Source organism: Meles meles, chromosome 13 (genome assembly GCF_922984935.1).
Source record: "Meles meles chromosome 13, mMelMel3.1 paternal haplotype, whole genome shotgun sequence".
In the NCBI taxonomy this organism is placed as follows: domain Eukaryota; kingdom Metazoa; phylum Chordata; class Mammalia; order Carnivora; family Mustelidae; genus Meles; species Meles meles.
This window is the reverse complement of record NC_060078.1, coordinates 78,626,496-78,653,267: the sequence shown is the minus strand read 5'-3', so window position 1 is coordinate 78,653,267 and position 26,772 is coordinate 78,626,496. Positions and strand designations below refer to the sequence as shown.

Here is a 26,772-nt window from a genome sequence, read left to right as displayed (position 1 = left end):
GGCTCCCTGCTCAGCATTCAGATTCTCTCTCTCTCTCTCTCTCTGCTGCTCCCACTGTTTGTGATCTCACTCTCCCTCAAATAAATAAATAAAAACTTTAAAAAGTATTATTTATCTAAATTCCCGAGTATTTTGGTGCAAGATGTGTGCCCCACTTGTCTGACCCTCGCCCCAGCCCTGCAGGGATGGAAAGAGTAATCGAGGCAGTGCTTTCCAACAATTTATCCCACTGCGCCACGCTGACCAACTGATCCAAACCCTCTATATCAAGGATGTGTCTGGAAAGCACATGGGACTCCAGGGATCACAAACAGTATAAACATGATGCAGAGGACGGACCATGGGAATGAAGGAAGAAGTAAGAAGTCAAACAGGAGAATGGGGAAGCCCAGAGACCAGCAGCAGAAGGAAGGCTGCACTGCCCGTCGGGCTGAAGGGACACAGACCCAGAAGCAGGGCCATCTGGTGGCACTGGGACCATGGCAGGAGGCAGAAGGGGACACAGCCATTGCTGAAAATTTCTGGCTTCTCCCAGTCTCTTGTCCTTCAAGCCCCTGTCACGCCTTCTCGTGGTCTGGGCCTGGCCAGAAGCAAACTGTTGAGGAGATGGGATGGGACTTGCAGAAGAGAAGTGGGGATGCACAGGGAATGAATGCATCTGCTCCTCTCCTCCAAAGCCTCCACTGGGCTGCCTTCCCATCTTCCCACCAGCCTCTCTCCCTCCCATTTTACCCTCCCATTTTACAGAGCATCAATCCTCTGCTGGGAAGGATTTCCCTAGGCCCATGTCTGATTCTAAGGTGATTGTTAGACTAAATTTACCTACCTTTTTGTCTGCGCAGTATCAAGGATGCTCTATCACTCTTTCAAAGACACTGGATAACCCATTGTGGGGGACACACTTCAGGATGCCCTGTCATACAATCCTCTTCCCTTGAGTGTGGGTGGAACATGTGACTCAGTCTAGTCCAGAGAATATGGCTAAGGTGATGGGATGTCACTCCTAAGTTACCTTACATCATACAAGACTCTGTCTTAGCAGACTAGCATCAAAGAGACTGTCCTGCAGGCATTGAGGGATAAACAGCCATGCTTCGAAATGTCTATAGAGAGAGATGGCCGGCAGGGAATTTGGGGGTCACTGGGGCCTAGATGCCCTTCTCCCAACAGCCAGTAAGCAGCCAGGCCCTCAGTTATGCAGCTGCAAGAACATAAATCTGCCAACTTCATGAGCTTCAACATGAGTTCTCCCCAGTCATGCCTTCAGATGAGAACACAGCCCTGCTGCCCCTAGACTGTATACTTGGGAGACTCTGAACAGGAGACCCGGCAAAGCTACCTGAACTCCTAACCTGCAACAAATGTGAAATAATAAATGCATGTTGTTTCAAGCCTGAATTTATGGGACTTTGCTACACTGCAATAGAAAACTAATCCACAAAGTGGGAAAAAAGGCTCTCTAACTCACTTTCTCCACACTACTGAGCTACATTTAAAAAGGCGGATGGGGGCGCCTGGGTGGCTCAGTGGGTTAAGCCTCTGCCTTCGGCTCAGGTCATGATCTCAGGGTCCTGGGATCGAGCCCCGCATCGGGCTTTCTGCTCTGCAGGGAGCCTGCTTCCTCCTCTCTCTCTCTGCCTGTCTTTCTGCCTACTTGTGATCTCTGTCTGTCAAATAAATAAAATCTTAAAAAAAAAAAAAAAGGCGGATGGTCTGCAAGTCACTTTCCACCTTGTAATTGTTCCCTTCTCTCCCTGTCCTCCCCAAAACTGCAGGGACAGGGGTCAGGTGTGTCCTGGTGAGCAGGTAGAGAAGCATCATGAAAAGGGGAGCACTTGGTGCTCCCAGTTGGAGAATGTTGTCAACTGCTGACACTCCCATCACAGTGCTCCTGCGCAGGCAATAAGTTAGGGCTGGCCTCCAGGTGCTCTGAGGTGAAGGATGGTGAACCGACTCAGGTCTGGTATTTTCCATCCACAAATGATACAAACATGGTGCTCCCGTTTGAAAGTCTCCCCAGAACTCCTATGTTGAATCGTAACCCCCAAAGCTGATGGTTTTAGGATGTGGGGCTTTTGTGAGATGATTAGGTCATAAGGACACCACTCTAACCCTTACAAAGTGGCCTCAGAGAGTCCCCTAGTCCCTTCCACCCTCCAAGGACCCAGCAAGAAGATGGCTGTCTCTGAACTAGGAAGCAAGTCCTCTCCGGAACCTACCCTGAATGTGCCAGCATCTTGATCTTGGACACCCAGCCTCCGGAACTGTGAGTGATAAACGTCTGTTGTTTGTAAGTTCCCCCGCCTGTGGTACTCTGTGACAGCAACGCGACCGAGACAGTGGGCAAAAGTTCTACTAAGACCATGGCCAGCTAGGAAAGTCAGCTGAAGGCTTGAGCGGTCCCTTCAATGTCATTTTATTTTCTTTTATGCAGACTGGTAGAAGAAGGAAAAATCCCATAGATCTCTCTGGAAATTGTCAAGATGTTGGGAAGATGAATAAGAAACTTGCATAGATCGGGATGCCCACAGTTTGGACTTTCAGGGCCTAAAAGATAAAACAAAACAAATCAAATGGTGCTTTTAGGATAAACACAATTGCCCTCTTGAAGAGGGGCGAGGGAGAGAGAGGGCGTCACTGTTGTGTATGGCAGTCATTGCCAACTCTGGCTGCACATGAGAACCACCTGGGGAAGTTCTTTAAAACAAACTCTAAAAAATTTAAGTACAACATAAATACAATAGAGTACACACTTCTTAAGGGTCCAGCTTGGTGAATTTTCACGAGTGAGTCTTCCTGGGTGACCACAGTAAAGAAATCCTCTTTATATTCTCTCCCAGCCAATATCCTGGCCTCCCTGCTCTCACCTCCATGCGGGAAATTGTGATTTTGGCTTCTGAAATCATAGAGAATAGCTTGGGAATCTTTAAACACCACCAATGCTTGGGCCACACGGTGGACTATCTGGTCTAAGGAGCTGGGTGGGGTTCGGGGCTGCAGACCATGCAAAGGGCCTAGTGTTCTGATGTGCAGTCAGGCCTGGGAACAACTCCCTGGCTTGAAGCCAAGTCCCATTCCCTAGAGGACAGCAAGGGAGGCCCCGGGACATTCTGGAATTCCCAGGTTCCTTCTAGGACTACAGCCAGGCTCCCTGGCCATCTTTGGATTTCACCTGTCAGGAGCTGGGTCAGGTAGAGAATCCACCTGGATGCTGGCCTGGCCACTGAGGCAGGTAGGTCAGGCCACGGATCTTGGTGCACATCCCAGGCCACATGTAGGTGACAGTGGGGGTGGAGGGGACAGATAACACTCCACCAGGTCTCTGCTCCTCCAGCACAGTACCCTTTGACATTTATAAAACGGATCTGGCATTATAGTGAGAGTTTTCAATGTCCCTCAGCTTTTCATTCAAGGTCGGTCTCTAGCGTGGTGTGGAGCTATGATTAATTTTTAGAAAGTGAGAAGCATCCTCCGGAGGTCTCTGGAGACGTAAAGCCAGGGATCCCCAACAAGTGGTGGAGGAGAGAAAGAGCACAAAGTATATTAAGGAGAAAGGTCAAAGACAGACACTCACATGGCTTTTGCAGGATGGCTTGACAAACCCAAACTTCTGGGTGATCTGGTTGGTCCTGAACTCTTGCCACTTGCCGTCCACCAGGGTCTGGGCTCTGATCTCATACTTCACCAAGCGCTCCGATCTCAGGCTAACGGGGCCATGCTCATAGAGCAAGGACGGGAACCCCAAGTCAGTGTGCTTCACTCTCTGCAAAGAGGGTGATCCACCTTAGGTGGAACTGAAAGTGGGGTGACCCAGAGTTAGCGACACCTGGTTCATTGGCTCTCCCATATAATCCGTGCCTGGAGCAAAGGGGTATTCCCCCCAGGGCTCCATTTCCTGAGAGCTGCTGCTGCTGAGTCAGCTAATAGGAGAGCCCTCACCCTGCAAAACCACTGACTCACAGACTGGGCTTTGGTGAACCCAGAAAAATGCCTTTAAGTCAAGCTGTACTGAATTGGACGGTCTTCACGATTGCTTGGCCTGAATTTAAAAACCAACATAGTATTCACATGAGCATTTCAACGGGCGTTGTTACAGAATTCATCTCTCCCATCCAGTAAAATCCATTATGGAGAGAATTGCCTGAGTCACTGAAGACCAAGAACTGACGCAAGAAAGAGATGTGACTCACTCAAGGGTATGCGATGGGGGGTGGCAAAGCTGGGGCTAAAAACTCCCTTTTCTTCACTCAAGCATCTGTCCTTCTATCTACTCATGATATAGGCATACCTCCCCTGCATTCCAGGTACTATGGTTAGTAGTGATAAGAAAAAGATGAATGAGGTATGGTTTCTCCAGGAGCTTGATGTCTTAGAGACTGATAAAGCAAATCCTAAGTGGAACACAGCAGTCCCTGGTCAAAGTTGTCATGGTCAAAATGTCATCATCATCATCATAGAGTGCTTTATGGGTCAGGCCCTGTTCCAATGGCCTTTGCACAAATTAACACAGTAATACAGCCCACAGCCAAGTGAGGTAGGTCCTCTTACCTTCTCCACCTTAAAGCTCAAGATGCTGGACATAGGGAGGTTCATCAGTTTGCCAAGGTCATGCAGCTCGCCATGTGGCTTGACTTTGACTCTCTGCTCTTCAACACAGTACTCTTCCAGAAGTCTAGCAGGAGCACCAAGGCGAAGCCATCTGCCTTCCTGACTTCACCAGTGTCCTGTCCACTGCTCTGACTCTCTCAACAAGACAGTTCCCTCTTCCCTTGTGGGCACTACGTGTTACCTCCACCGAAGAGGGGCCATCAATAAAGATCACCCACCATGTACGAACCGATGATGCACTGAGCCCCGAAAGTGGAGGCAGAATCTAGAATTTAACCCCAGCTTTGTCAATAGAGGCCATACAAACATGAAGACTTTCAGCTTGGAAATCTTCATCGATTAAACAGGCCACCGATAGCAAGCTCCCAAGGTTGTACAAATCAAATCATGTTGTAGAAACATGATTAATATCAGGCTTACAACACATTCCATGGTCATTATTAACAAGTGATTAATCAATTATTATTGATTTAGTATGAATTGAATAATGATTTAATATGAATCTAAAAGACTGTTTCAGAGACACACCTTTCCTAGGCTCTGCCCTTCTTACCTGCATGTAGAAACTGTAAGAGGTAGTATCATGTTTGATTCCCTTTATCTCAAAGAAGAATCCATATACGGCAATTATTTCTGAATGAGTTGTATACTCCTAAATTGGGAAGGATAAACAAGAGGAGCAGGGAAAAAATCTTCAGTGTTCAATGGCATGAGGACACAGTAAAAAAATTCTAGCTAAAACAGAAATGGCTAATTTGACTGCTGGTTTAAAACACAACAGCAATTTTAGCCTAGGAAGAGCCAAAGTGTAGTGACTTCACAAATCCCTCAGGTTAGCACTCAGTGACATATTAATGGCTCTGTGCTTCCTCTAGTGGGGTGAAGAATGTGTTAGGCATGTTCTTAGATGTTCGGGGGCTTGCAGACCTTTGGAATAAAGCATTTGCTCCAATTTAACGGGCCTAAAAGACACTCCATACTCGTGGTATCGTGAGGTGTCCTGACCCCTGAGGTCGGCAGTCTGTCTACTTAGGCAGGTCTCTGCAAGCAAGGGGGGAGACCCAGCCCATCCAGGCCTGACCCAGAGGGGAGTTTCTGATGATGGATTCAGAGCCCCACGTCCCTGGAACACAAATTCTTTTGAGATCACTACTGTGGAGACTTTAGAAAATCAGAGAGCAGCAATTTCTTGGAGAACCGTGCGTATCCCAGGTAGCCCAAGATGGAATGCAGCCCCTGGCCTCGTATACTCCCTTAGGGACTGAGCGCCCAGATGCCTTGCAGTCAACCTCCCTAACTCCTGATGCTTGGATGTGGGGGAGGGACCCATCAAAATATCCAGAATAGGTTCCCCCTTGCAACTGTCAACACAGGCTTGGAGTGGAATCTCTCATCAAGCCATTGGCAAGTCTTGATGTTTGTGGAGAAGAGAATGACCAATTCATCCCAGTTTGTCCAAGCCTTTCCTGGTTTTAGAACAGAAAGTTCTGCATCCCAGGGAAACTCCTCCATCCCTGGAAAACTAGGACAGTTGGTCCCCCTCAAGGAGAAATTCTGGATGTGCACACCATGTCAATGAATGGCCTGTCCCAGGCCCCTGACTTGTGAATTTCATTTCCTAGGGTGTGGTGAACAGGCAGGAGGAGACACGACAATTTCCTTTTCTGTCCTGGTCTTGCTAAGGGAGGGAAGAAGCGATTATACAGAAGTCCTTAACCAAGTGTGGAAGGGGGACGGTCCTTCCCCTCGCCTGGGCCCAGCGGTCTGTACCTGGTTAAAGAGCAGCCCGAATCTCATGGCCTGGGTGGCGAGATCTTTCACGTGGACCATGTCACCTCCATTCTCCAGCTGAAAGAGAAGCCCATGAGCTCACCTGGACACCAACTCCTCTCACCATCTGCGCGTCGGTTCGCTGACCCCACAGCCCCGACCATGCCTGAAAAAGAGTTCTGTCTCTGGATCCCACACTCGGCCACCCAGCCAGGCTGCAGGATTTGTTGAAGCCTCCCATGCGCCAGGTCCTGTCTCAATGCTTTGAGAAGATGCCAAGATGAGAATGAGAAACATGCCTGAGCAGTCTCCCCGGGGAAATAAAACGTGTACATAAATAGCCCGATCACATGTAGAGGATGATGGTGGCCACGAAGTCACAAGCATGATCCCGCATGGCAGCATGAATGACGCTGGCAGCAAGGGGCAAAAGGAAGGAGGTGGGCTGGGTCAGAAGAACAGAAAGGGTTGGGGGGAGGGGGGACTTCTGCCGCGTCCAGCCCCAGGGCCGGTCTCCCGCCTCAACTCTGCTGTTAGAGCCTAGATCTGAGTTACGTCCAGAGACGCTCTGTTCCATGGAGTCATTATCTGCTGTGCTGGGGCACTGGGCCCTGTGGTTTGCACATGACAATAGGTGTTTGTTGGGCTGAATTGAGTTTTAACCAGTGACTCATAAATCCTCAGAACTCGAACACTGCCCTACTTCATCCCTAAAAATGCACGATTAGAAACACAAGAAGTACAACAGTTCGTGTGGACAATTCACAAAGGGGGACATGCCACATGGAAAAAATATTCATATTTGCTAGTAATAAAAGAAATGCATGTAGAAAAACGAAATTTCATTGTTCTCTTCTCAATTAATAAAAGTGATCCAAAATAAAACGCCCCACATTGCTGAACATGGACGAAGGGAAGTAAGCTCATTCATTCCTAGAGAAAGAGTAATTTGGTCCTAAATTTTTAATATGTATCAAGAACAAAAATGAATGCTCCTTTTGGGGCCAGTATTTTCTATTCTTAAGATCGCCTGTAAGAAAATAATTCTGGGGCGCCTGGGTGGCTCAGGTCACGATCCCAGGGTCCTAGGATCAAGCCTGCATTGGGCTCCCTGCTCAAGCAAGAAGCTGGCCTTCCCTCTCCCACTCCCCCTGCTTGTATTCTCCTCTCTTGCTGTCACTCTCTCTAATAAATAAAATCTTTTATAATAATAATTTAAAAAGAAACAATTCTAAGTATAGTAAAATAAGTTATCCGGTGCAAATATGTTTCTCATACCGTCATTTATAGTAGTTAACAATTAGGAACACCACACATTTTCCACTCTAAAGGAAAGGCAAAGTAGCATGGTTTAGAGCCAATGTTCTTGGTGGAAGAGTTTACAACCGATAAATACAATGAGATATCAGCAGGCGTTGTCTCTGGGCGATGGGTCTGAGGATATGTCTTTTCTTTCCATTTCTCTGCATTTTAAAAATTCCCAGTAGCACGCACATGTTACATGTGTGTCTCGGGAGCTTGGTCCCGAGGGCGGTGGAGCCAGAGCTCCCGGACCCCACCTCATGCTCTGGGTCAATAGCGCGCATGCACGGGGTGCCTGGGTTCCTAGCCTGGGGTCTCCTCCCCCTCTGGCCCTCCAGGCTTGGCTTTCCCCACTGCCCCAGAGGAGGAGCCAAAACCATCTTGACCTCAATAGCCCAGGGGTTTCAGATGCAAAACACATCTCCAGAAAAAGCCGAGTCAGAAAAGCAATAAATTTCAATAATTATTTCCTTGCTGAGCTGGAAACTCACTGCCTGGTAATGGTTGGCTGTAACTCGGATCAGCCAGGACTCCGGGAAGAAATTAATGTGCCTTAACTCCTCCAGATTTTTGCCTTGGAAGAAACACAAAGAGAACATTTTTATAGATATATTCATCACACACTGGCAGAAGTCTGATTTACGGAGAAAGGAGGAAGTTGAGGGTTGAAGACTGGAGGGTCTAACCAGGGTCCCGGAGATCATAAGGTGCATGGAGCCCAAATGGGACGGCACCAAGCATTTTCCCTAAAGTGTTCACAGCTCCCCTGGCCGAAATCCTGCCCTACTAGGGCAGGGGTTTGATCGTTGGTGTCTTTGGGTTGTCTAGAAGCAACTTGGACAGAACTAGCTGGGGTCCATCAACTATCCCTGGGTTTTAGAGTTATCCATCATATCTGAATAATGTCCTTTCATTCGCAAAGTTCTCCCTGGGGGGTGGGGGCACGTGGGCAGCCCCAAACACATTGCCCACTAGCTTCCACCTCTTTCCAAGTCAGAGAGGCCTCTGCCAGGCCCAGCACAAGAGGCTGAGAAAGCCGGGCATGGAGCACAGACTCACAGGCCTCCCCCCAGCTGCTTCACCTGGAGGCGATGCTACTCTAAGAGGCGGGGCACGTGGCTAGAGGACACTCACGCAGCCCTTGGCAGCCGCACACGCTTTTGCAGCCCATAGGGCCCTTCACCCACTCTCATATTTCATGGAAGCTCTGACTATCCCCCACTTTACAGACAAGGACCCTGACACCAGCAAGGTACGTTACTTTCCCAAAGTCACACAGCTTGAAAGTGACAATGCCTTTAACGATGCTTACTGGGTCTTTCCCAGGAGTGGCTGAGGGGTCGGGCGAGTCCCCAGCAGCTTCCCAGGAGGCTTACCTTTGATGATGCCGTGCAGACGCAGGCAAAGGAAGAGGGGCATCAAGCTCTGTCCTACGTCCTGATCCAGAAAGGAATGCTTCTTGGGGAAGCTTAGCAGAGGTGCAAAGAGGAACAAGAGACTGTCATCAGACTGCTTTCCGGAACTGGTGAGGGGGAGTGGAAGTCACGTCAAAGAGACTAGTGGTTTCACCAGCCAGGAGTAGATGGGGCTTGGTTCTCTCTGGATGGGTGAGGGGTGTGGAAGCAGAGGGCAGCTGAGGCAGTCTGGGTGAGGGCTGACCCCAGAGGTGGTAATGAGGCACCGGTTCTAGTCCCCTTGCCATCCCCCACCAAGCCATGCTCCTGGCAGGTGCACAGAGCATGTTCACGAAGTGACTGCTGGTAACGAGTTACTGTATAGAGGATTTCGAGATGCATTTTCTCACTTGGGTCTCACAAACCTTTACTGGGCCAGAGAGGGCACGTGTCTTCGGCTCCATTTCACAGATGAAAAACAAAGACTCAGTGAGGACTTGAACCTGGGACTTCAGGTTCCTCCTCTACACAGCCTGACATTTCAATAGGGGCCAATGTAGACCCTTTAAAAGTGCTTGATCAGGCACCTGGGTGGCTCAGTCATTAAGCGTCTGCCTTCGGTTCAGGTCATGATCCCAGGGTCCTGGGATCCAGCCTCACACTGGATCCCTTGCCCAATGGGAAACCTGCTTCTCCCTCTCCCACTCCCCCTGTTTGTATTCCCTCTCTCTCTGTGTCTCTGTCAGTCAAATAAATAAATAAATAATATATTTTTAAAGTATTTTCTGGAAGGATTAAAAAGAAGGAATGTGGGTAACGAGTTCTAGTAGCTTTTCCAATCAGACCTTCAGCGGTTACTGCCCATATTAAACTCCAGTTAATTTCCACACGTGGCTGAGGTCAGGGCTGGGTTGAGATCAGATTCCCTTTGAGAACACGCGTACACGTAGACACACACCCACCACTCTTGTTTTGAAACAACTCGTTTCGTGAAAGGGTCACTTTTCACCCATGGAGACCACGGGGGTAATTTTTCCAAGTCCCTTTGGAAACGCAAAGTCATTCCCTCAAGGCAAATCCGTATGAGACCAGCCAAGGGCTCTTGTAGATTATTTTTCCATGAATCAAGAGTGCTGTCCAAATCGCACCCTGTCTCAGCCAGACTGAACGCACCATTGGCCCGTGTCCTGCCTCTGCTGGGGGTGCCCGCCAGCCTGCCAAGGACCATTTGCTTTCAAATGGGAATTCTTGGGACTCTCCCTGTGAGTGGTCCCAGGAGAAAGTGTAAGGATGCTGAGGCATTGTGGGAGGAGACAGGGGCATAGGAACAAATGCGTTGATTCAATCCAATGATTATTAATTAGAATCTGCTGGGTGCCAGTCTCCAGGAGCGGACAGATCAGGCATGCGCAAAGGAAGGCTGATACTTTCAGGATCGGTGATCAGTGATCAGTGATCCTGGAACCAGCCCTCCATTCCCCAGGGCAGGTGGAGCTGGGCTAGTGTAGGCCATGCCAGGGCCCAAGAACACGATATCTTAGCTGAACAAATAATACTCGCTTGCCTCTCTCTCACCGTTTAACCAAGGAACGAGCTCCGTGCCATCACGTGGGGTGCAGGTGCCAAGGAGGGCAGAAGGGGCTGGGCTGAGCGCTCTGGGGAATGAGCCTGCGCCCTTGGCAAGGGCTCCCACAGCCCGGCACTGCCCCTAGAAGCGAGAACCTGCTGGAGCAGTGGGTTAAAGACCGTTTCAGCCCCAAAGGGAAAAGACAGTAAGAGGACAGCACTTCAACGACTCGGAAGCCCCCGGGAACCAACTCTGCAGCTTTGTAGGAAGGAAGCTGAGACCCCTGAGTCTCCCTGGGGCCGATGCTCAGACCTCATAGCCCATCAGCCAGGAGCTCTCCGGACAGACCGCCTCTCTCCGAGGATTCAGGCAAGAGCTCTGTTGAGATATGCGATTGGACTTTAAGATCCCTTTGGGTCACAGGGACAGGGCATTGGTGGCGGCCGACTTGCGAGGTCATGAGTCTGCTGTTCCATTGTCCAGCCATGCTTTGGCGAGGTGCCAGTCCCAGGCCAGCTGGCCATCAGTTACGGGAGTGAGCCTCCCTGAGCTCAAATCTCCTTCTCTGTCCCGTGGGGACAACAGCCACGGGTGATGGTGCTGGGCACAGTACACCAGAGAGGACTCCCCATCTCGTGATCACCACCACTGTCCTCTCGTCCCTGGGAAAGTGACATGGGACATTTGCCTCCTCTCCTGGTTCCTTTTAGCTGTCGGGAGGCAGAGGCTCCAAGTATCTCGGGCTCAACCGTGAGCACATTCACCCCACTTCACACAAAGTGAGAAAATGCTGACGCTAAGTCGGGGGCCTCTTTGCGTGGCTCTGCTGGTGCGATTGAGCGCTGGCATGGGTCCCCCAGGCACTCGGGGCCATGTCTGTGCCAAGATCTCTCTGGGTTTGGCACCGACTTTTCTGGGGGCAAACTTCAGGCCATGGTGTCTGCCTCCTCAAGTTCTTCAAGAAACCCTTGGGTCATGATCCCTTTGGGGAGGACAGTTCCTAGGCCTTGAGACTGAAAGACACACCCAGGTTGGCTCTGGGTCCTGCTTTCAAGGTCCCGGGGACAAATCCCCCACAGACTTCCTGAAAGGCAGTGCCCGGGACAAGTGCCCCTCTGACTGTCACAGGTTGTCATTTTAGAGCTGCCCTTGGCCACAGCCTTTTCACTTCCCCCATCCCGTCATATGTTGGTCATTTGCCCTTCCTGTGAGCATCTGACTCAGAGCCCCAATACCCCAGGAGTGTAGCCTTAAAATATACCCTTCAGAATTCTGACCCATGGTACTCCACGGACAAGCCTCGGGGACTTTATGCTAGGAGAAATAAGCCCAACACAAAAGAACGAACACTGTGCCATTCCACGTAGGCGAGGTCCCCAGGGTAGTGGGATCCACAGAGACACAAGCAGAGCGGTGGGTCTGCTGGGGCAGGGGCTGGCTGGCTGCTCTTGTTGAGTGGACATAGGGCTTCCGTTTGGAAAGATAAAAGCATTTTGGAGATGGAAGGAGGGGATGGTCGCACAACAGTGTGAATGTGTTTATTTATTGCCACTGAACGGAACACCCCGAAATGGTGAAAATGGTCAATTTTATGGTCTGCGTATTTTACCATAATAAAAAAGAATGAGGGTTAAAACATCACTCCATTTCTATGAGCAATCCATGAAGGAATAGTTTACATTTTAAGGTGACGTTTGAAGAAAAAAAGTTCCACACTTTGGGGCAATAACTCACGATGAGAAAGGAACATGGCTTTTTGCAAAAAAGAACTCGGTATAGAACTGGCCACCTTCGGCCCGCCGGGAGCCACGACCCGGTCCTCTTGGCTCCCAGCCCCTAGCCCAGTCCATGAGGATGATTCTGACTGCTGCCCCACCCTCGCCTACTAGACGCCCCTGCCCTTGAGAACCTCCCGCCAGGGGCCTGTTCTTCGAGTCACAATGAACTTGCCTCCGTCCCGATATGCTAATGTCCATGCAGGAAGGTCAGGTCCTGGCCCGACGTCTTCCAGCCAGTTCATAGCAGGGGCGGGAGCCAGACCCCGGGCCGCCGTCTGCTAATGTACATCTTATCTACTGAATGCATGGTCTGTCTCTGCTTCGGAGGTGGGAAATGCCACAAAGACGGGGCTTGGCGTCGGTTTTTGCTCTCCTCCTCTCGGTGGTTCTTGCAAGGCCCGGCGCTCCGTGGGCTTGCAGTATGTTGAGTGAATGAATTGGATGAGGAGCTCGTCCCACCAACCTGGCAGCGTCCATCCTCCCATCCCTTCCCTCCACTCGCCCACAGAGTCTCTTCGAGCAGTGCCAGCTGTCCCCGTCCCCAGTGCACGCACGCGCGCAAGCGCGCACGCACACACAGGTGCACGCAGACGAGGCTATTACGTGCTGATTTTCCTGCGCTTATGGGACTCCCCCCTGCTGCCGTCACCGGCTTATCTGCCAGGCCAAGTCCTGGCAGACATTCATGGAGACGCTGTTCCATGTCATCTTGACAACGAAGTTGGTCCTGACCTTTGCCCCAAGGCAGAAGTGGGTCTAAATATAATGGTCATTTGCTCTGCCCTTTGTAAGGAACCTTGAGTCAGACACTTCTCACCCCTGAGCCCCTGCCACATCTCTAATCTTACCGAGGAAGCCGCACTGGGGCTACCGGGTTTGGGTGGAAAGCCAAGAAGCCACAGGAAGGAAGTGAAAACTTAGCAAGGCATAGAGATCAATAATATTTAGAGACTTTGAAAACAAAGGAGCTTCAGCGCCCAGAGAGCCAAACTCTAGGGGAGCAGGGGCAGTGTGGTCAGAGCAAGAGAAGAAATAAAAAAAAGGCAAGAAACACCAAAGTCCAGTGAGGAGAAACCCTGTTGCCCCCAAATGTATTCACCTCCCTGCACAGGGCTCGGTTAGCTGAGACAGAACCATCAATGGCTCTCATGGCCGTGACTCACGGGATGTTTCAAAATGAATGTTCTGGTTAAGAGATCTGAGTTGTCACACCAGGGGTGCCCAGTTTCATGACGCCTCTGGGGCCACATCTGCAAATGCCCCTTTTTAATCACAATAGACACACAGCTGATGGCTTCCCTGTCACATAACATCACAAAGCGTGTCCCTGGAGACATCAGTAGGCTCAGGTGTCAGAGATGTGGGGGGCCGCGGAGTGGCTCTACGCCAAGGCTCCCTTCACAGGACATGAGGGGAGCATAGTGTTGGCTTTGTCAGGCCGGTGCCCACTCACACGGTCAGCGCGTGCTCTTGTTCTCTCTGCAAAGAGAAGCTCAAGGGAGGAATCTGTCCAGTGAGCAGGTGAAATCTGGGAGGGCTTCCTGGAGGAGTCCTTGGGTCAGACGGGGATAGCCCCGAGGAAGGAGGGGAGACTCGGCTGCAACGCTCATGGAAATCTAGGAGTTGGGATCACATGGAAATTGGCTTTGCTGGTGGCCGTCAATGACCTCCTCCTGGAGAGGTTGTAAGCCCACTGCTGGAACCCATCTTTGTGTGAGAAAGGGATCCACTTAGTGATCAATCAGTCCGTGAAGGATTAGAATTACAGGTCTATCCAGGACTTTCCCTCGACTCAGAGACTCTCAAAATAAAAGAAGTTCAGGGAGACCCAGGTCAGCTCCTACCTCACCACCATGTCACTCACGGACCCTGCGCCCGCCCCTTGCCGTCCCTGGCCATCTGTCCCTGGATGGACTTTACAGATGCTCCGGTAAGTGAAAGGGAGGGCAGACATTAAAAGTGTGTACTGTAAGGTTCTATTTATACAAAGCTCAAAAGCAGCCAAGACATCTTGAAAGGAAAGGAAGCCAGGATGTTGTTTGCCTTTTTTCTGGGAAAGGTGGGGGCAAAGATAAGACGCTCCAGGTGGCTGGCCAAGTCTGTCTGTGGGGCTGGATGCTGCTCACACTTCCGGGAAATCCACTTCGGGTTCACACACTTTCAGTATGTATTTTATACTTTGATGAAAAATGTGCTTTTTAAAAAAAGTGCAAAGTTTGCCTGCCTCTGGCTTTACTCCAACTGAGGAGAATTTCCAGCTCTCCTGGATGTCCTCAGACTGCTAACTGGAAAGAAACGATGACTTTTCCTCTGTGGACAGAGGCAACAGCTTTGCTTACATTTTTTGTTTTCCTACAAGGAAATGTTAAATTTAATTCTGGCCAGTCTATTTGTTTTTCTAAATTAACCATTGCCAGAAAACAGACTGTGGGTGCTGAGGGGTGTGTGCGTGCGTGCGTGTGTGTGTGTGTGTTCCCTTCCTATAATATTATACTTAGCAATGAAAATAAGTTGGAAGATGTTCATACACATCTAGCTAGGCAGAGAAACTTCCCTTTCCCCTTTCCATCAGTGTCCCTGGCATAGAGTGCGTGTTCACTAACTATGTGTTGAATGCATAAAATATTGAAAAAAATCAATGGATAAAAGAAAATAGGAGAATAAGAAAGTCTTGGACCTGTGTCTTTATTTGCAGGCATTATTCCAATACCTTCCCTCGTGGCTTGTTTTCTGGACATTGCTAAGAGAGATCAGAAAAGGGACATCTGAGGGGTGCCTGGGTGGCTCAGTGGGTTAAGCCGCTGCTTTCGGCTCAGGTCATGATCTCAGGGTCCTGGGATCGAGTCCCGCATCGGGCTCTCTGCTCAGTGGGGAGCCTGCTTCCCTTTCACTCTCTCTCTCTGTCTGCCTCTGCCTCTCTGCCTAGTTGTGATTTCTCTCTGTCAAATAAATAAATAAACTCTTTAAAAAAAAAAAAAAGAAAAGGGGCATCTGGTCTCTTTTTACACAATCACTGCCTCAAGCCCTCCCCATGTGGCTGCTGGGCTAGCCGAGACCACATCCAGCGCTGCAGTGTGGCATTGTCCTGGGGCTCACAGGACCCCCTTCCCCAGCTCAGATTTAGGCGGCTTGGCCCACTGTCACACGTACCAAAGTACGGTCCCTTTGGGGAAGTCCCCATCTGGTGATGGCCTCAAAGTGTCCACTCTGAGCACTGGGAGACCCCTTAATAAGTCACTCTGCCATTTATGTCCCCAATAGTAGCAACTTTAAAAACTGGGCCAAAGGGTCAGCTTCCTTGATTCTCATTCCTAAGCCTACACATTGTCTCCCAGAGGCAGCTGCCTCAACTTTTAATGCCCCATGGCACGTCCCTGTTGGCGACCACAGAAGCATGACTAGCTGTCCCCCTTGGCCTCATTGAACTGTGTAGTTTAGTTCCCCTGGTGACCCGGCTCTGGCCCAGGTCTATGAGCAGAGATGCCTCCTTGCTGCCCGAGCCTTCAAGCCACCAGCCCCGCTGGGCCGGCAGCCCCAAGGCCCTGCCCTGCTACGGGTCAGCCCCAGGGTTGGGGCTGGCCAGGATGGGGTTGGCCAATACAGAGCAAGGGAACCACCGCCGCTCACTGCCATGTCTGGGGTAGACATCGCTAACCCACCAAGATGTAATTTCTCCCTGAGTCTAGAGAAAGCCTTGGAACCCTTCCTTGTCCAGAACACCAAATGGGCACCTGCCACAAGTCACCTGCCTCTGAGCCCCATTACTCCTAGTTGCTACGGACAAGGCAGTCTCTGAATTTTACCTCAACCTATGAAGACCCACTTCTGTGAGGGGAACCAAGCTGCGCAAAAACGATGGATGGGAACTCATCACTCAGTGAGGCCTTTCGTGCACAGCCCAGTGCCGGGAAGCGAGGGCTGAGATGAAGGCCCACATCTCCCTCCTTCAAGCTGCTCAGGATGCTCCTAGGGGTCAGGACGTAGGTACCACCATGTGGTCGTAGGGGAACTGGTCACAGAGGCTCTCCAGGGAGGCCCCACCATGCACAGAGTGGCAGAGTGGACAGAACAGCCTGGGGTCAGGCAAGCAGGAGCAGCAAGCTCAGGAGATAACCGAGGTTCAGGAGACTGAGGTCCCCGGGCACATGCATTTGGGAGGCGGAGGCCATTGATGAGGGAGCACCTTCAAGGTGCCCCTGTTCTGGGGCAGGAGACCTGTGATGGGAGGAGAACCACCTATGATCCTAAAACTGGGCACATGGTCCTCAAGGTTGGGGGTGGGCCCGGATGACTACAGTGAAGGGGCACGGAGGCCCAGATGGTGCGTCTCTTCTCCCTGGGGGCACGGAGCTTGCTGGAGGGGAGCCAGAGGGAAGGCAGGCCCGCAGGCCCCTGGGACTCCCTCCTGTGCTGCGGTCTGAGAACACGGGGCCGGGAGGAGGTATGGACACCAAAAGGAAACTCACAAGTGGTTTCTAACCAGGAACAAGGTGGCATCGGGTGCTTGGGAAGTGCCACGAAGGGAGGTGTGGGCTCAAAATGGAACCCAGTGTAGATGCGAGAGAAATGGAAAAGCTAATGACGGAGGGGAGGAGCCTCGGGACCCCAGCTCAGGAAACCCAAGGACACCCCCACCCCCACTCAGCAGATGGGGCTACACACCTGAGAGCCCCATTCCCAGTATTTCTCCCACATTAAAAACACAGTTTCCACATCCCAGCTCATTTCCTACCTCCTGGTTCTAAGCCGTTTCCAGTATGAGTGCTAACTTGGAGCCAAATAGCAAGTCTTCCTGGTGCGTGTGACTCATAGGAAAAAGTGTCTTTGGGGCTATTAAAAGAGTGGGGGGGGAGTGGTTTAAGCATTTGTGTTCAAAGCAAATTATATAGAAACTAAGCAAAGTGCATGTCATTCTGGCACTGAATACCGCTTTCCCCAAATAATGAGGCAGGAAAAATGAGCTCTGTAGTTAACATCGTGCACGGGTGTTCCAGAAAAGGATTACATGCGTCAGAACAATGCAAATGAAAAACTTGGCTTAAACAGGTCAATCCGCTGATGAGTACGGGGCAGATGTGTTTATCTGTGAAACTCACACGTGCACGAGAAACGGAACCTCTGCTTCCTGGGACGCACTGGATGGTGCCTGGAGACCCCTGTCCCGCCGAGGTTGGGGGCAGGCTCCTCCACCTGACAGTGACGGTGATGCCATCAGTGACGTCCTCCAGGCAGGGCCTGAGGACCACCCGGGACTATCTTTGGTGACAGGACCCCCACACTCCACAGCCAGCCTGCGTGACAGATGTGAGCGTATTCACAAAGTGTCCATTGAGGCTAGAGAGGTACGAGACGGAGCCAGTAAACCACCAATTTCAGCCTCCCCCGACCCTGCTCCCCTACCCTCAAGCGACCACAGCTTAACGGCGGACTCTTGATTGAACAGAGAGAAAACTCAAAGCAGAGAGCGGACCAGGGAGGGGAGGACACACTGTAAGTCCTCAGCTAACAATACCACTGAACCTAGAGGCAGCCTCAGAATCTTTCTTAACCCGGCGTGCTGGGAGTTATTACTGAACCAGCTGGAGCGGACGCAAGAGAGAAATCCTATTGGCCGTTCTAGGAACAGGCAGCAAAATGCCTTGGGATTCAGCAGACCTGAGTTCAAGTCAGAACCCGTCACTTGCGTCATCTCTAACAAGATAGTTCATCTCCACCTTGAGTTTCTTCATCTGTAAAATGGGAACAAAACCAGCCCCAGAGTCTTACTGAGATTACAAATACAGAGTGCCATTATGAGAATTACGGCACAACGTGTAATTAAATGGTGTCCATTAAGCTGAAATTATTTTTCACTGCTCTTTTGAGATCTAGAATTTCTAGAATTCGTAAGTTTAGAGAGTAAAAGAAACTGAGCTAATTCTATGAAAGCTTTGTGCATTCAAATGCTTTTCTATTTGTCCAGGAAGTTCACGATGTCATCTGCTCTCATGAAACATAAGGGAGGATGACTTGGTCCCATTTAGACACATTTTAAACATGATGTTTTGAAGGTCAGTGTGGTTTGGTAATAAATTTTTCTGAGTGAAAGGAGTACTTTGTGCATAATGTCTTTTACTGGACAGAACAAGAGTTTGGAAGCACATGGTTATCTCAGGTTGTAACACTCACATATTCGCATTTTCAAGCACTCCAGGGGCTCCAAGGATTCCCATAACCTTAAGTCCCATAAAGAAAATTGCATTCAGGGGTGCCTGGGTGGCTCAGTGGGTTAAGCCTCTGCCTTCGGCTCAGGTCATGATCTCAGGGTCCTGGGATCGAGCCCCCCATCGGGCTCTCTGCTCAGCGGGGAGCCTGCTTCCTCCTCTCTCTCTGCCTGCCTCTCTGCCTACTTGTGATCTCTGTCTGTCAAATAAATAAATAAAATCTTTAAAAAAAAAATTGCAGTCAGTGCACTCTGGGTGATGCTATGAAAAATCGTATCCCTGAGGCTTTTCCTCCAGGATATTACGAGTGTAAAAACCAGCGTATGTGCATTTCATCAATCCGCACTGTTACGTTACCTTTTAAAAAACGCCAGCACAGTTTCATGCACCGGAACCGTCTGGATTTTGTGGTTCAGTTGCAAGAAGACCCACAAAAGTAGCGTTTTCAGAAGATGAAACTCGTTGAAAGTGAACAACCTGGCCAAAATGAAAAAGAAGAAATTTGAGGAGTAGCAACAACTCAGGCCATCTGTAAGAAAAAACACAAAGTTAAAGGTGAGTTTAGGAAAGAGGCAACACCACCGCTGAGTCTGCAGGTCACTTCAGACAAAGAGATGTTAAATGACGTTCCCAAGGTCACGTTCTCAAGGTCACAGGATCCAGGGACCTATCGGTGACCCTTACGGGGAGCTGGCATGTGACCCTCAGCAGCCCGCCCCCCACCGGCTGTGCAGCCCCACCAATGGCCAGCTTTAAAGAGACAGGAGTGCCCGAGATGTTTTCATCTGTTCTTTCACTTAATTCCGTACAACAACCCTGCAAAGTTGAGATTTATTCTTTACTTACATAGATAAATTCAGACTGACCCTATATTTATTAAAAATTTTAATATTTCGGTGGCTCAGTGGGTTAAAGCCTCTGCCTTCGGCTCTGGTCATGATCCCAGGGTCCTGGGATCGAGCCCCGCATCGGGCTCTCTGCTCGGCGGGGAGCCTGCTTCCTCCTCTCTCTCGGCCTGCCTCTCTGCCTGCTTGTGATCTCTGTCTGTCAGATAAATAAATAAATAAATCTTTAAAAAAAAATTTAATATTTCGTTCATCGTGGTTTTTTGCATTAATTTGATTTTAAAACACTGCACCGCAATATACTTATCTCAGCAGCTGAGGTCCTTTGGTGCCGTCTGAAGTTTTGCACTGAGATCAGTGCCTCCATCATCACTTCCTAGTCCCAGCTGGGGCTGAGGGAAACGTAACTGAGTCGAGTTCGCAGGACTGTGGGGGCAGAGCTGGATGGGGTTCAGTCCAGCCCCAGGCTGGCCGCGGAGCCTCTCACAGGTGCTTGTATCCATAGATAGCGGTGACAGCAGGTGCTAAGGTTTCCTTAAGGGGCATGCTGTTTCCTGTCGCTGCTCTAACAAACCGCCATGAACCAAGTGGCTTAAAACAACACACATTTATGATCTTGTGGCTCTGGAGGTCAGAAGAACACACCGGAGCTCACTGGGCTGGGATCAAGGTGTGGACGGCATTCTTCCTGGAGACTCCATGGAGAACCATTTCCATGCTTTTTCCAGCTTCCAGAGGCTACCCACATCCCGTGGCTTACGGCCCTTTCCTCCGTCCTCAGGCCAGCAGCACGGCACCTTCTAATTTCTTTCCAGCTCTCACTTTTCTGCCCCTGTCTTCCATGTGCAAGGATCCCTGTGATTACACTGGGTCCACCCGGGTGATCCAGCCACACCCTCCCCTGCTCGAGGTCATCCCTCTGCAACCTTCTTTCCCCTTTGCCATGCAACCTAACATATTCCCAGGCTCGGGCTGGGATGTGGACATTATCGAGCCGACGACACACACAGAGATCATTAGCGCAGGGCCCGGCACGGAGGAGTGAGCTTACGAACGGCAGCTCCGACTCCCAAGTGACAGGGCTGGGTCCTGGCTGTGGAGGCCACACTCTGCCCGCAGTGACATGAGACTGCTTATCTAGAAACAAGTGGTGAGAAGGAGTGACACTCCCTACAACGTCAACTCTGTAAAGTAAGGGGGTCTCTCGGAGAGCTTCTCCAAAGCCTCCCACCAGCTTGCTTATCTGAGAAGTCATTCCAGCCGGTCTTAAACCCCTTGATATTTCCCACCATGAGCCCAGGGATAGCATGTTTGGCTTCCTGACCTATCAGAGCCTCTGCGCCCACCACTTTGAGTGGTCTTCGTGGGTGGGACCCAAGCTGAGCGGTGACTCTAAAGGAAGTGGAAAGGTCACCCACCCACCTTTCACACTATTTCTGGCCGCAGGAGAATGTCTCTCTGCTTTTGTTTTCAGGCCACCTACAGATGCACGGGCTTTGATGCTGGCTAGACGGGATCAAATTTGTCACTGTCTGGGCAATGAGGGCGAGAAGGGACTGGGGATGTCACAGAGCCTGTTAGTACATGATGTGCCCACACAGAATTCCGCCAGTCCGCCAACCAGCTCTGGCTGGGGAGCTGCGTGACGCCTGGGGCAGAACCCAAGCCCCAGGTCCCCAAGCCCGGAGGTTCTTTGGGACCTCACCAAAGAGGAGCCGGCAGCGATGTGGGAGGAGTCACTGGGGCTCCCCGAATCAGGGTCCTGGTTTTCCTTTATTTTATTTTTTTTTTTTTTTTTGCGATAAGGATGGGATACGCCTGGTTTTACTTTTATTATGAAGGGTAATTGTTCAAATAAAATCCTCTGTCTTTAAAGATTTACTTATTTGAGAGAAAGAGAGAGTGTGTGCACGTACGGGCGGGGGAGGGGTGTCAGGGCAGGCTCCGCACTGAGCGTGGAGCCTGACACGGGACTAACTCAGGACCTTGAGTTCACGACCTGAGCCGAAACCAAGAGCTGGACGTTTAACTGACTGCACCACCCAGGCGCCCGGGCCCCTCCACCTTTAGGCCAAATTCCAGTCCCCAGAAGTACTGGTTCCTGCTGAGGACATTCTAACATATTTTCATTTACTTAAGAGCTCTGATGGCCTCGCAGAACCCAGAGATCCTAAACTTCCCTCCAGCACAGGTGAACATCTGGGCTGTTCTAACTGTGTTTACGGGAGCTCAGTAGTAGCCATTGGGAGGTAAGTGGTATTTGTTCAAGAGAAAAATGTTAACAAGACACTGCTTGTCTTTTTTTTTTTTTTTAGAAAATTAGACGTAAGAAATAAGGGCCCCGCTTTGAGTACAGACTATGGAGAAAACTGTATCAGTGCAAACAAGAAAGCATGAACAAGGATCCCGAATAAATAAAAAAGCAAAATAAAACAAACGGCTATTAGAAAGAGAATGAAAAATTGCTCTCTATCCATTCACTGGAAGTCTGCACAACATCGAATTGAAAATGCTAATTAGACAAGTAAGAATCGACATGGAGAGAACACGTTGCATTGTATCAGAAAACGAAGGAGGCCGGAGAGCACTACGGTCACAATGAGAACACGGATTTGAAGTTTAAGTTTTTAGGAAACGATATTACACATTATTTATAGTCACGTACATATGGAGTAAGAATACAATCACAGGACTGGGTTCACGCAGGCCCGGGACAATGGTCTGATTGTCTTGGCGGGGGGGGCCAAGAGGATGCTGGGGAGGGAGCGTGGTCGTCTTCTGTTTTGTTAGTGACAAAATGTCACTGTTCTTTCTTTCTTACGACAAAATGTCACTGTTCATTTTGGGAGGGGGGTCCAATTGTATGTTCTAGGCTCCTCCTACCTTTAAATTTTTTTTTTAAAAGATTTTTATTTATTTATTTATTTATTTGACAGAGATCACAAGCAGGCAGAGAGGCAGGCAGAGAAAGAAGGAGGGGAAGCAGGCTCCCCGCTGAGCAGAGAGCCCGATGCGGGGCTCGATCCCAGGACCCTGAGATCATGACCCGAGCTGAAGGCAGAGGCTTTAACCCACTGAGCCACCCAGGCGCCCCCAATTTTTTTTTTTACAATAAAAACTAACCATCAATATCCTTATTGATCTTGATTATCAATAGGGACAAGTGAGTCCTCATGCAAAGCACAGCGGTGGGCTGGGCTGGTGATCACGCGGGGCTTTGAGGCCAGTCAGACCTGTTTTCAAATCCCAACTCTCAGGCTGCGTGCAGGGAACTGAGCCAATCCTTTCATTTCCTACACATGAAAATGCAGGTAACAGCATCCACCTCACTGCGTGGCTATAGGAGTTAGGTCAATAACCCACTCAAAGTGTCCTGTATACAACAAGTGCTCAATAGTTGGGAGCTGTCATTGCCATTAGCCAGAGAAGCATCAGCTTCAGGAAGAAGCTGTGTGAGAGCCATGCCCTACGGTGCTCCAGATTTTGTGGGACAAGGGTGACTTCTCCTGGGAATTCCTGAGCCCTTAGGACCGATGGTGTCATGGGCAGGAAGCCCGGGAGAAGTGGACAGAGCCCGGGTTGTAGGGCAGCTTTCCATGCAGATAGGAACTGGACAGCTGGTGGAGTTTTCCACTTCTCCCAAGTCTCCCAGGAGCTTGGCTCCCAGAAAAGCAGAAGGTAGAATGAAGCTTCCATAGTATTGGAGTTCACGGAACAGGGTAACCTAGTGCTGACCTCTGAAGAGAAACCGAACTGGCAGCCGAAGGCCCAGGCGAAGAAATGAAAAGCCAGAGGGCCCGGAGGTCAGGAAAGCTGTGTGTAGCTTATGCAAGGCTGTTGACGAACCAAAGGAAGATCAGGTCAAAGGGGCTTCAGAACAAGAAGGTGAATGGCCCAGAAGCTGAAGCATCTGCTGAGATGGACATTGTTTCCATGAGGCGTAGAGACCCACACACCATGACCAGAAGCTGGGGGACGGGCCACTGTCTACCCTAAGTGGGCCCAGGGGATGGGCTATCCCTGACCCCTCATGTCCCCCCCCACCCCCCGCGGCCATGTGACTTGCCAGGACAACCCGGTCCCAGCCGAGCTTGGTTGCCGGGCAGCGTGGCCTCTGGAACAAATTAAGAGACAGTGTAGTGTGGAGGGAGGGAGCCTGGACTTTGGAGCCTGACCTCCGGGCTTGAACCAGCCCTACCTTTTATTGTCCCTCTTATCCTTGGGACACTAACTGCGCCTGTCACACAAGGCTGTGGGGCTTGAAAGGGACGGTGCACAGAGCAGGGCACATACCCCAGGGGGCTCAATAAACATGAACTCATCTAAAGATTCTCTTTTTTTTAAATTAACATATATTGTATTATTAGCCCCAGGGGTACAGGTCTGTGAATTGCCAAAGACAAGGGAAGCAAGGGCAAAAATGAACTATTGGGACTTCATCAAGATCAAAAGCTTTTGCACAGCAAAGGAAACAGTCAACAAAACCAAGAGACAACTGACAGAATCAGAGATATTTGCAAATTACATATCAGATAAAGGGCTAGTATCCAAAATCTATAAAGAACTTAGCAAACTCAACACCCAAAGAACAAATAATCCAGTCAAGGAATGGGCAGAGGACATGAACAGACATTTCTGCGAAGAAGACATCCAGATGGCCAACAGACACATGAAAAAGGGCTCCACATCACTCGGCATCGGGGAAATACAGATCAAAATCACAATGAGATCCCACCTCACGCCAGTCAGAATGGCTAAAATTAACAAGTCAGGGGATGACAGATGCTGGCGAGGATGTGGAGAAAGGGGAACCCTCCTCCACTGTTGGTGGGAATGCAAGCTGGGGCAGCCAGTCTGGAAAGGTTTGTTCTTAATCAGCTGCGGTCCAAAGTGCCAGACCCACCAGCCAACGAGCGTGCCGAAGTGAGGTGCCCGAGCCTGGGTGAATGTCTCAGACCCCACCAGGCACCAGGTGTGGCCAGGCCCCGACTTCCAGCACCTTCTATTCCCCACCTCCCTCCAGCTTCAAAGCAGGCGGGGGCAGACCAAGGAGAATCTGCCTGGGGGAACGTGGACAGGAGGTCTGGGCGCTGCCAGCTGGAGGCCTCCCAGGCACAAGGGCTGGTGACTTGCTTGAGGCCACGCAGGGCCCTTTCCCCTGCCGCTGGGATGGCTCTGGGCCGTGTGTGTAGACAGCTCCTGGGGAGGGGCGGGAGGAGCAGGACCCTGTTCCCACATCAGTCATGTCTCCCCAAGCTTGTGCGTCTAGACGCTTGACGTGGAAGGTACTTGACCTCTTTTCCTGCCTCATGTACATTTTGTAAGACCCATTCCATCACCGCGGCTCTGGCTGTGGTCAGACAATTTTTCCCTGTTCTTGGTTAAATGCTACCAGGGTGCGACAGCTCAGTCTTTCCAAGGGAGGAGCAGTGTTAGGAAAAGTCTAAGGGATATGCCATGTTTATCTTTTCTTCAACGGTTGTGTAACCTTTGCTCTGCTGGCGGGTGGGGGAGGGCATATGTGGGTGGGGGAGGGGGGAAGCAGCAGGGAGTGGGGCAGAATGACACCAGGAGCCCGCCCAGGTTCCCCGGGGTGCTCCTGATAATACGGTCTCCCTCAACATCGGAACTCTGTTCTAACAACCTCATTACTCTTTAAGTGTGAGAACATCGCAAGCCACTTGGTAAATTCAAACCAACAGTGGAATGAATCTGTCCAGATCTGATTTCTGAAATCGGAATGCTTTCTATGCCATGAGCATGAGTAGACATTTCATCTCTGACATACGGGTACAACGTTTAGTAGGATTTACTTCTCGCTTTTGAAGTGCACCCCATGCGGATACAATCTTGATAACTTGGCAATGGCCTTGTAAGGAGGTCCAAAGATCCTGACAGCTAAATACAGCCTGTCGCCCTAAACCAGAACGTTCTAAAGGAGAGCGCCGGGCCAATGACGTCAGCTATTAACATCAAGGCCGCTTCATGTATGGTTGGTAACTGCACTGTGGTCACATTAAAAAAGTTCTTTTTATCAGCAAATAAACACGGAAGCATTTAGGAGAAACTGTAGCTGGTGTAGGCACCCTGCCCTCAGAGGCCTCAGGAGCAAGACGTGGGTCCGAAACTCCACACAGCTGCAGATAATCGAGCAAATAGCAGAGGTTGGACAAAACGGGGAAAAGCGTATATACATATTCTTTGTGCCACTCTTACTATTTTCAGTTTGAACTTATTTTCAAATAGACAATTTTTAAAAATACTTTTCACTTGGGACAAAACCAGAAAGTCCCGTTGACTTCATTAATGGCACGTCTGGAAATTTAATGTGGGAAAACGGTCTGAGATAGACACACGTACATTGAAGGAGCGCACCACGGTACTGTATTTATGTTGGTAACACACTAGAAATAACCTAAAAGGTCAAGCACGCGGGATGTTTCCACGAATGACTCGAAGGACCAGAGGAGCCAGCCAGACACCAGGCATTTCAGGCAGGAGGGAGAGCACACCTGTGGGCGGCAGGTGCTCGGGGGCTGGAGTCTCAGGGGGCCCCACGGATGTCTCGTGGCTGCTGAGACGGAGGGACAGATGCGCACACCAGAGGCCCTTGGGCTAGAGACTACGTTCTCAGTGGGGGTCAAGAGCAGACACAAGACCCTGGGTTAGAGATCCCTGCAGTGGTCCAGAGAACAGCTGAGGGAGGTTTAGGCTCTGGCTGGTGCCCAGGAAGAGAAGCCCGTAGAGATGGGCTGGGTCCGGGAGAGTTACTGATGCGCTCAGAGTGAAGGCCAAGTGGGTGTGGAAGGGTTCCCAAGGCTCTAGCGGGAGCAGCTGGTGAAGACACACAGGGCGGGGGCCCCAAGGCTTGGCTGTTAGCTTGAGTAGCTTGAGCTGTCAGGTCAAATGCATGTCTGGGTCAGAGCTGTTCGGGAGAGGAGTCAGGGCTAAAGATAGAAACTGACTTAGGATAAGAGGTTTTATTTTCTCTTTTCTGATTTTCTCTATTTTCCCTTTTCCACCGTGAATGTGTATTAATGTTGTCAGGATTTTTAAAAATTACATAGGCAATTATTGAATTAATTGCCACGTGGGTAATGAGAAAACGGGCACCCAGAGCATCCCTACCCCAGTGAAGCAGTGTGAAGGGGGTCCATCCCCACCTCAGGCCCAGGACTCCACATTTTGGCCCCCACCTGGGGCTGGCTGTCCAGGATGGCGGGGAGTTTGGGAAGGAGCGGGTGCTGAACACTGGGCCTGGCCATCAGGGGTATGGGGGTGTCCCACTTGAGCACCTCCCTTCTG

At 50.4% G+C, this 26,772-nt stretch overlaps 1 protein-coding gene across 2 annotated transcripts in view; it reads right to left on the bottom strand.

The window, feature by feature from the left end:
- Positions 1–2,399: 2,399 nt before the first annotated feature.
- BTBD16 (BTB domain containing 16) overlaps positions 2,400–26,772 on the bottom strand; it is a 42,900-nt gene continuing 18,527 nt past the window's right edge. For both annotated transcript variants that reach the window (XM_046028019.1, XM_046028018.1), the window contains 7 exons: positions 18,980–19,099; positions 9,057–9,148; positions 8,172–8,254; positions 6,379–6,456; positions 5,162–5,260; positions 3,575–3,763; positions 2,400–2,547 (listed from right to left, as the gene is read on the bottom strand). In XM_046028019.1, coding sequence (XP_045883975.1) covers positions 2,479–2,547; positions 3,575–3,763; positions 5,162–5,260; positions 6,379–6,456; positions 8,172–8,254; positions 9,057–9,148; positions 18,980–19,099 — 730 coding nt within the window. In that variant the 3' untranslated portion in view covers positions 2,400–2,478. The remainder of the gene's footprint in view (positions 2,548–3,574; positions 3,764–5,161; positions 5,261–6,378; positions 6,457–8,171; positions 8,255–9,056; positions 9,149–18,979; positions 19,100–26,772) is intronic.